Source organism: Microtus ochrogaster, chromosome 19 (assembly GCF_000317375.1).
Source record: "Microtus ochrogaster isolate Prairie Vole_2 chromosome 19, MicOch1.0, whole genome shotgun sequence".
NCBI lineage: Eukaryota > Metazoa > Chordata > Mammalia > Rodentia > Cricetidae > Microtus > Microtus ochrogaster.
Genome location: NC_022021.1, coordinates 25,435,530 through 25,445,954, shown reverse-complemented (window position 1 = coordinate 25,445,954; position 10,425 = coordinate 25,435,530). Strand labels below are relative to the sequence as shown.

General features: G+C 43.3%; 1 protein-coding gene across 1 annotated transcript in view; it reads right to left on the bottom strand.

Annotated features, from left to right (window-relative positions):
- Window positions 1-10,425, bottom strand: part of Oxct1 (3-oxoacid CoA-transferase 1) — a 125,201-nt gene that overhangs the window by 18,262 nt on the left and 96,514 nt on the right. The window contains exon 14 of the mRNA XM_005356578.2: window positions 3,989-4,078. Within this exon, the coding sequence (XP_005356635.1) occupies window positions 3,989-4,078 (90 nt within the window). The remainder of the gene's footprint in view (window positions 1-3,988; window positions 4,079-10,425) is intronic.

Sequence of the window (10,425 nt, the reverse complement as noted above, 5' to 3'; positions counted from 1 at the left end):
CATGGCAATGGTTCAGGTAAGGGTGAGAACCATGGTAATGGTTCAGGTAGGGGTGAGGATCATGGCAATGGTTCAGGTAGGGGTGAGGACCATGGTAATGGTTCAGGTAGGGGTGAGGAGTGGAAAGATTATTATTTCCCTAGCTGGGCCAGAAAGATGATGAGGATGAGACTATTTAAAGGAAAAGGGAGATAATTTCATTTGTGAGTATATTGTGGGTTTAGGGGGCTCTGGGACATCTAGGAAGAGTCCTCTAACAGGAATTAGAAAAACAATTCTAGAGCTCACCAGAGAATTCCAGTTGGAAACAAAGGCTTTCGGAAACCACGGAGTGAAACACAATGGTTGGCACAACAAACAACGTTTTAACTAGTACCCAAGAATGGCAGAGAAGATGTAAGACCCAGAGAATCAGAGGTGGAGCTCCATGTCCTGTTGGGAACTCACAAAGTGGGCAGGGACCAGACATCTGTGGATCCAAGTGATGTAACTCAGCCCAACTTTTAAGGCCTTTAGCAAACAGACAGAATGAAGACAAGGGCAGCATGTTGAAACTGGATGTATCTTTAAAATTATAACTTAAGCATTCCAGAAATCACAAATGTTCAAGTAGCACTAATCCCAGCATAGTGGCACACAAGAGATTACAAAATCTGTCTCCGGGCTATTAAGTATCCGGTGGAGAAAGATGGTAACACAAAACCTGAGGAAATAAAACTGGAGAAATCGCTTTCTCAGGTTGTTTTCTTTCAAACTCTTTATTGATGGACTTTCCCACCAAAGCAAAGGGAGCTATGGCCAGAGAAAAGGGATGCAAAGGAGTCTCTCTGAAACCTGAAAGGGTGAATCTGGGTAAGATGGGGCAGAGGCAGGGCTGTGGGCAGGCTGCCTGTGAGAGGCATGACAGACATGGGCTGGCACGGATGGAATCAAACTCCCAGCCCTGCCCCCTTCCTGCAGTGGCTTGCCCCCATTCTGGACTTATTCAGAGGGTCTCTGAGAAAGTGAGACTAAGTCTGTGCAATGCTAGGCACACCCCCAGCTAACTCTTCCCCACTTCTCTTTCCAGTTTTAAGAGGCAGAAAATGAGCTAGGTGAAAAGATGAAAAGAAGAAAGGTGTGCTTGTAAGGAATTCTCCACGAGCTAATTTTTAAGACATATTCTCCTTTCAAAAACGAAGAAAGATGGAAGGACAGCACGAAAGCTCCATCTATACAGGGAGACACCACTGTATCTCAGCCTCAACCAACACCGCACCCCAGTCTGCTGCTCACACCTGCTGTTGGCTCCAGAGGTTGCCAGAGGACAAGAAGTTACTCAGGAGCAGCCGCAGCAGGCAGCCAGTTTTGCAACGTTTCCTTCGCTCTTATTAAAACAATAAAAACAGGCTTTAAAGGTCGGTCAATGTACCGATGCACCATAACCCTATAGGTGAGCAAGTGAAAAGAAAAGCCACACCCGAAAACCCAGTGTGGTCCAGACCCTGGTGGAACAACAGCTCCACTCAAGAACAGAGAACACGAGATCACACCTTTCTCTCATGTTGGAATCCCTTTGTGAGCTCTGCACCCTGAATCCATACACCTGCGGGGGTTAGTTTACTTGGCTGCCTGGAAGGGCAGGTGGCTAGCTGCGGGGATGGAAAACCCCTACTTGCCCTTTTCCAGCCTTCACTCAAGTAAAGGATTCAGGGAGGAAGTGGTGAGGTGCACACAGTGCCATTCACAGTGAGCCCAGAGTAGTAACCCCAATAGAATCATACACCCAGGACCACAGGTGACACACAAGGACAGAGGCTCCCTCTATTAGTATTTGGAGGTTATCTCTTATGTGTGGCGAGTCCCTTATGATTATTATAATCACACCTGTGTACAGTGGCTCATGCCTGTAGTCTCAGTACTCCGAGGCAGGAAGATTTCCATGAGTATGAAACCAGCTTTGGCTACAGGGTAAATTCCAGAGAAGCCTGGATTACAGAATGAAACTGTCTAACAAAGAAACCCTTCCCTCCAATTTTTTTGAAGAAAAAAAAATAATCACAAGTAGATTTTTCTGTTGTTTTGTTCGAATGAAAGTATCTGTGGAAAACACTCCAATTCAAGTGTGAAACAACCCCATTTCTCACTGAGAAAAGAACAAAGGGGGAAGGGAAAACACATGATCTGGCTTCTGCGGCAAGCTTTAATGGGGATTCAGCCAGCTACAAGTCAGAAGTACCATTTATTTCCCTCTATCAGAAATTCCAGCTTAGGAGAAGAAACAACTTTGGTGAGGGGAAAGAGAGAGAGAGAGAGAGAGAGAGAGAGAGAGAGAGAGAGAGAGAGAGAGCGCAAATTTGCCAAACACAGAGTTAATGTTTTGAAATGAATGCATAACATAAAAATAAGGCACAATAAGGCAGACTCCATTGCCTATGCATCAACATTAAAGTAAGAACCAAAGGGAAGCTGGACGGAGTTTCCTCCAAATAGACGTTACATTCCAGAGAGGATGTAGATTTGATTTGACACTTCGCATTCTTCCGCCTCTGAAATGAGCATTTTCGATGCCGTGCAAGGCTTCTCACGGAAGTCACCTGTGTTGATTCCATTTCTATTATCCCACCTTCATGCCCCACTGCTCACTGTTTACACAAACAATCTGTGCAAATTTACATGTAGGGCAGTTTTCACGAGGGCAACATGCACAGCAGCACACATCAGCAAAAGAACTCCCGCAGCTGGCAAGTAAAGTGCAAACCCAGCACCACGCTCTTATCGGGTGGTGTGTCACTAAATGAGGCCCAGCGTGCACACCACCATTCCACTCAGATTAGTGAGCCTCGCGGGATTAACAAAGCAAAACCTCAGGCCAAACCAAGTGAACGCCCGATAGTGACTTCACAAATACTCAGATCAATGGGTTTGGGGCAGGAAAGAGGTTAAGAGGTAAGCAAATAGTAATAACAACTCAATTTGTTAGAAGACTGGGCCCTGCAGTGAAGGACCTCACTACTCTAAAGCTGTGCTTCCAAAACCAAAACACAAATAGGAGGGAGAAAGGGAAAGAGTGAGGGAGGAAGGGAAAAACTATTATCAGAGGCCCCAGAGATGGGCCAGTGGGTAAAGATGGTTGCTTTCAAGGCTCACAGCCTGAACTTAATCACCAGAACCTAAACCAATGCCTGCGAGTCGGCTTCTCGCCTCCATCTACATGTCGTGGTAAGTGGATGCAAGTGTGCATGCATGGACACACAAACACACAAGGAATAAATAAATAAATAAATGTAATAAAGAAAAAATAAGGGACCTATTATCAGCTTCATGGGCATGCGCACACAAACACACCGAAATGACTGGCATGCAGTTAAAGCTCAATAAATGTTAGCTGTTTTTATTATATATAGGAAGAAAGGGGAAGGAAAACTAAAAACTAACTCCCTTAGACTAGTGGTTTTGGCTTATGTGGGGATCACTGCCAATTCCAAGCTGTGATCGCCCAGCATCTAGGAGGCACTCCATAACTATTTGATAATTTGTTAAAAACGTGCTTTCCAGAGTGAGGATGCTTGCTATCACCATGGTCATCATTCCCTCATATGTTCTGCCCACACTGTCCACTTGAAAAGCACTGCTGTTAAGACCGACATTCCATTGGGCTCCTCATGAGGACACGGTGAGCAACAACTATAACTGCCTAAGATCAGGAACCATACACACCTGCCTCAACACCTTCTCACTGACCTCAGAGACTGTTAATTAAAGCTTTTACTTTGCATGCACACACGAGAAAAATGTTCAAAGAATTCCCTGATACTTGGATTCCCTCAAAGTTGAACAAGCATCTGGCCAGGTAATGAATTACTATCTTTCTTTGTTCTTTCCCACTAAAACGTAAGGGCCATCACCTTCAGTAAGCCAGAGAAAACTAAAACCCCAGCTAAACGGAGGGCGCACTGCAGCTCAGTGGCCTGCGAGTCTTCGGAACTGTGAGGAAACAGCATGTTACCTTTGCAGAATGCTCCATGGTGACCACCACCTTGGTTTTGGAACTGGACACTAAATCCATGGCTCCTCCCATTCCTTTCACCATTTTCCCCTGTAAAACAGAAACAGAAAATGAGTAGCCATGTAACCGTTTACATCCATCACAGAGGGAGTACTCCATCAACTTGCCAGAACAAGCCACCGCAGGAAAAACTTACTGGCCATCACTACTCAGTTCCTGAAGCTTTGGAACCTGAACTTTTGTTATTCTGTTAGCCTGTGGTCAGAGGACGAAGTTCAGAATGACTTTTTAAAAATACATTTATTAGCCGGGCGGTGGTGGCGCACGCCTTTAATCCCAGCACTCGGGAGGCAGAGACAGGCGGATCTCTGTGAGTTCGAGACCAGCCTGGTCTACAAGAGCTAGTTCCAGGACAGGCTTCAAAACCACAGAGAAACCCTGTCTCGAAAAAAAACAAAAAAAAATACATTTATTATTGTCACTGATGCGGTTATTGTTATTCTGTGTATGTGCTGAACGACTCAGAGGCAAATGTGCATGGCGTGTACGTACAAGATAAAGAGCAACTCTGCTGAGCTGGTTTTCTCCCTTCCACATTTTCAGAGACTCTCAGGATCAAACCCAGCCCGTCAGGCTTGGGCTGCAGGCGCTGAACCTGCTGCTAAGCCATCTTGCCAGCTCCCAGGGTGAATATTATAACCTCACGTAACGACTAAGTGTTACTAATACAATTTTGTTGACAACTTATTGGTAGTAAAACAATCAGTGAATAAGAAACCAAGATAAGAACCTCTGTAGAATTCTTGCAAAAATATTCGGTTGAAACCTGACACCTACGACCTCCACTTCCTTCTTTTAAACAGGTAGTTGCTGTTACTGATTTTTCATCACAGACACTTTCTAAGGCACGCTGGGTTCCCCACAGATTCATATTAGCAGGCTTAGGCACCAAAAACACTCTCCAGCAGGGACTAATAATAATGAAGGTGGTTCTGTCTGTCTACCTCTCGAGCTCTGGGCTTTCATCTTGCGCCTGGAAAAGAAAGCTCGAACGAAAGGAAAACCACGTTCCAGTCGAGCAAAACCAGAACCCAGAAGCTGCATTCAGAACCGTCTCGCCATCACTGATCTATCCCTACCCACGCACCCCTTCATCTTCATTCATTATTCATCGATCCACCGCCTTCTAGGTGCCATGCACACGCAGAGATTCCCACTGCCTGCCTGCTCGGTCTCCTGGATACAGAGTTTTGGAAAACACAGGTGTTTCCAAAGGTGATGAAATCAATCCTCCCACAGCTCCGTGAAGACAGGACTCCTAACGTTGAAACGCCTTATTTATTTATTTTTAAGCCCAGTCCTCTTGCTCACTTGTCAGCAAGAAGTACTTTCCAATAATCTCAGAGCTCTGAAGAGATTACGAAGGGCACCTGGGTTTAAAGCAGGACCTCAAATCCACGACTCCAGAGACATCTTGGAGGCAAACGCAGCACGATGCTGGCATGAATTAGATGAACAGCACATAAGGAAGGAGGAAGCAGCTGGCTACTTTGTGGCTTAGAGCCTGCCACCAAGGAGATGGGTAGCAGCTGGCAACAGTGGAGGGCAGAGGCACGTGGAGGATGCAGGATCAGTTAAGGTCAGACAGAGAAGTTGGAAACAATGCAGAATATCCACGAGATGTGCAATGCTAACTTCTCCAGTCAACGCTGTGACCCTTTGTCAGCCGGAACTTTAACAGACTGGCCATCAGGTCATTGCATGTCTATAGAAAACACCAGTATCTTCACGGCTCAACAAAGATGAGAAAGTTACAGAGAGAAACAGAAAACTGAAATCCAGTTAATGTGCTATAAATTTCTTAAATTAAAAAAAAATTCTGGGTTACAATATAACACAGGCAAACTTTGAGACACAATGATTACAAAGATTTAAAATCTTATGACAGCCTCTAACAGGAAGCTTGCCCAATTTAACTAAACCAGATGCACATGCTTGAAATCGCTTCAATTAGTTAAATACTTAGAGAGAACCTCATGGGTACGAAACATAGCATTTTATACAATTGTAGAAAAGCCACCTGTTTGCCTCTATTAAAAAGAACCCTCACTCTACTCACTCGCTTTATATGAAGTCCTCCATCACTCAGTTAAGTGATCTTTTGCTCTCCAGCACCCGGAAGCACAGGCTAGAAATTTCATGGCACCATTCTTAACACTTGAGCGCCTGCTTCCAAAGGTGCAAAATGTCCACGATTGGAGCAGAATACCTGTGTTGATTCTGTCAACCTCTGTGTGACACAGGCAAACCTCTGTGTGACACATTGAACCTCTTGGAATTTGAGTTCAGTATCTATAAGACTAAAATAAGACGGTGCATCTTTGTCACAGAGCTGTGGTAAACCCTGCGTAAGACAATGTATGGAAATGTATGACAAAACATTTACAAAGATATTCATGTATGTCTTCAGTCAGACAGCTTTTGTTGAGTACCTAGCGTAAGCTTAATACTACACTAGAACTCTTTTCTTTTAAATGTTCATTGTCTAGTTAGAGGAGAGTAACCAAGAGTCATTTTTAAAAAGCTTTAGGCCAAGCAAGCTTTCTTTCTCTGAAAGTGGCATTCCGCACTTCTCTCTTATCCCCAAGATGCAGCTAAGTGACCTTTCGCTGAGTCCTTTCAGTATGTAATTCTATTATTACAGGGACTTTTCAGCTTTGTCCTTCCCTCTCTACTGGCTCCTTTTCCCCCTAACCCATAAATAACTGGATGAGGGAATTAGGCTGGCACAGGCATGTTCAAGTTAGAGCAGAACACTGAGGGTGCACCTGGTAAGTGTGCCTGCAGAAGGGATGGAAAGAAGGGGAGACAGCAATGATGCTAAAAGGGGATTTCAGAGAACTTATTCACCAGTAGAGCAGACCAAAGTGTATCCAGTAGTAACAGCAAACCTTTCAGGTATCTGGCTTTCTTCGCCTTTAGTATGCTCGACACATCGGAGAAAGAAAAACAGATGTTTCCTCCCATCTGAACTCCCAAAAGGTTTCTGAAACAGGATCAATTACTGAAGAAAGACAAGTGATTCTATCTAGACTGGCATGAACAAAAGAAAAGCAGTTGTCTAAGGCATACCCATCATCACCCTTTAACTCAGCTTATCAGCCTTCATTTGAGACCCAGCCATTGGCATTTCCCAGCTCTGCCGCAGTGAAGACTAGCAATGCGCCTGAATTCCAGACCATGGGAGAAAAGAAAGGCAATGTTTGTGACGTCTAGGTACTGGCCCACAACAATTCTTGTATGCCTTCTTCATGTACCTTTACCTTCTACAGTATGGACATGGGAAGGCAAGGTGAATATAGATGGGCTCTCTTTATCCAGGGTCCTTGCACGGCTGTGCATAACAAAGCACACTTACTTAGAACTACATTCCACTACTCATCATCAACAGAGAGTGAATGTTTTGGGCGCCAGATCACTGAAACTGGAAGACGTACTTGACACAGCAGCTGGTGTAACTAATTCAATGATGTGGTGACCAAGTTACACGAATAGCAAAGAACTCAAGGTGGAACTAGAGTCAGTTATATAATGGAGCAAACGGAAAGGGACCAGCAAAGCTCCTCAGAGGCAAGAGGAAGATGACTCTTCCAGACACTGTGCTGGGCTCCATAACTCACTGCTCTACCCAAATGCCCGGCACATCGCTTGACATTTAGGAAGGCATAATATTCTTTCTCTGTGAATGAATGAGGGAAGAGAGTGAGCAACTGTATAGCGTGGATTTATTGAGAGAGCAGCTGAAAAGGAATTCAACTTCCACGCTCATCTTCCTCCACAACTCAATATCCTATTCAACATGCAAAACAAAAGGCTGAGAAAAAAAGGGGGGAATTAAGGAACTAAAAATACACCTCTAAATAAATCGTGAGAGAAAGTTATCACTTGCAGAAAAATAGGCCTGTAATGCAGAAGAGGTTTGGGGCACGAGTTGAGCACCGGGCAGCGTGACACCAAGTCTGGCCTCTTTAAAACTCTCATCAGCAAACACATATTTCTTGAATGGTCCAACTTTAGATCTGGAATGTGTCCCATGTAGCATAATGGGGAGATGATTGCTGGGTGTTCAGCTTATAGCCATCTCATCATTTCTCATTTAAAGGCTGACCCTGATAGCAAGCATGAAAAGAATGCAATAAAATGAGCTAGAAATGTGGTATCTCCATCACCACAGCCACACAACACTTCCAAAATGATAATGCTCCAACTATGATCCTTCATCCATAACTCCTCACCCAGCCTCTGCTATACAAGCACCACGGGAGAAATCACAAATAAAAGACCACTAGAATCTTCAATACAAATCTAAAATATAGGCTTTAATTATGAGTCAATATTTTAAATGTATTTCATCTGCTTTGTTTCTATCTATTAAAGTTAGATTTTTTTAAAAAAAAAAAGTAAAACTACTAAGGTATTAACATTAAAATTAGTAATGCATCAAACTACAAATGTTCAGTTATATGTAAAAAGAAATAGTAAGTCAAGCTCTGGACATGATCATGCAATTTGTGATGACTTTACAAGGAGTTTGAATATTCTGGAGAGTACTGCAAAAAATATATGCTTTAAATAAAACACAAAACATGTTGAAAATTATTCATGACACCATCTTTTTCATTAGGCCATAAATAGCAATGCATCCGCTCTAGATTTGTTACTTTTCAGTATTCTGGTCTGAAGTGAGAAGTCATTTAATCATATCCAGAAACAATTTATAGCGCTTTTAAGTGGTGGCATGTGCCACAGTAGGAAATGTGAACTCACTGGAGGAGCAAGGGAAGGATGGCTGTGGAGCCGTTTATTAATAAAACTGGCACTTGCTGCTCAGTATTAAACACCAGAACACGAAGTACCCACCTCAGTCCAAATATAAGCCTCTTTATTTCTGTCTTCCCCGTTATTAAACAATGCCCAAGGGAAGCAAAGTTCTCCTTAGCATGCTCCCACTTAAAGAGCAGGAGGCAAACTAAGATGGTTAAATACTAACATTTGTTAAAACCCAAAGAAAACAGGTTCTAACTGCTTTTCTTTAGGGACAAGGAGGATTTCCAGTTTGCCTTGGTTTACAACAAAGTTCCAGCAGAATGCTTTCCTTCTTGCATTCCACCTAGTTTTCAAAGCCTAGAAAGACAGGAACTTTCCTCCCACAGATCTAATTCTGTTCCCCAGGACAGGTGAATTGATCATGTAAATGAACTAGTTTGGGACTGGAAATATAATTAAATTCTCTATTACTAGGTAGGTAAAATTGCTTATGCATCATAAATATCAGTTATCCATCACAAAGTGGCCTTTGCAAAAGCAAAATGTAATAAACTTGGCATTTCCTTTTAATAAGCACTTTTATTCTTGTTCTTGCAAGGACCTGTTTTGTCAGATACAACCCACCCTGGGGCTCCTCTGGATTTAAGCCTCAGAGTCTAAATGACTCCTTCCCAGTCCCTGCCTTTGCAGTGACAATTGGACTCAATGAGCTCTCTGGCAGTTGTCTGCTTTGGGGGGCAGCTTTGGAGTTTACATCCCCAAGGCATTTTACAGTGTGTCCCACCAACCACTTGAAACTACCCACTCTAAGTTCCCATGCACGAGCCTGACCTGGTTCTTCAGGTCCCTTCCGGGGCTCTTAGGTTCCTTAGCATCCTTTGCCCCAACCATCAGATTGAGAGTTCTGTACTTGGGAGACAGTTGTGTAGCTTGGTCTGCCTATCTGAGGGACCCCTTACAGTAGGATCAGGATCTATTCCTGGGATATGAGCTAGCTTGTTGGAGCCCATTCCATATGGTGGGATGCCATGCTCAGTCTTAATGCGGGGGTGGAGGGAGGCTTGGTCCTCCCTCGACTTTAACGGGCCAGGTTTTGTTGACTCCCCATGGGAGCCCTTACCATTTGGCAGGAGTGGATGAGGATTGGACTGGGAGCCGGGGAGGTGAGGAAGGGTGGGAGGAGGGCTGGGAGGGAGAACTGTGATTGGAATGTAAAATGAAATTAAAATTTAATTAATTGATAGAGTTATAGAACAAGTACCATGTATCAACTTTAAAATATTCTAGATACACAGAAAATTTTACAACCATGTATATTTTATAGTTTTAGGCCAAATTTCTGAAGATGTATTCTCTATAGAAACTGCTTACATCACTTTATAACAGAAACTATAGAGGCAAAACTACATTATTTCTTTAAGATACTGTTTGTTTCAAGTGAGCCTAATAAACAATTCCTACTGTAAATGAAAGATGCCTTTTAAAACCATGGTCAGAATCTTTATTGATTTATTATGGGATAATCCATAACAATGGGCTATGTAGACTAGAACATGGCAAAAATGTAATAGGCTTAAATCCTAAAGAAATCAACTAATTTTAAATATGAA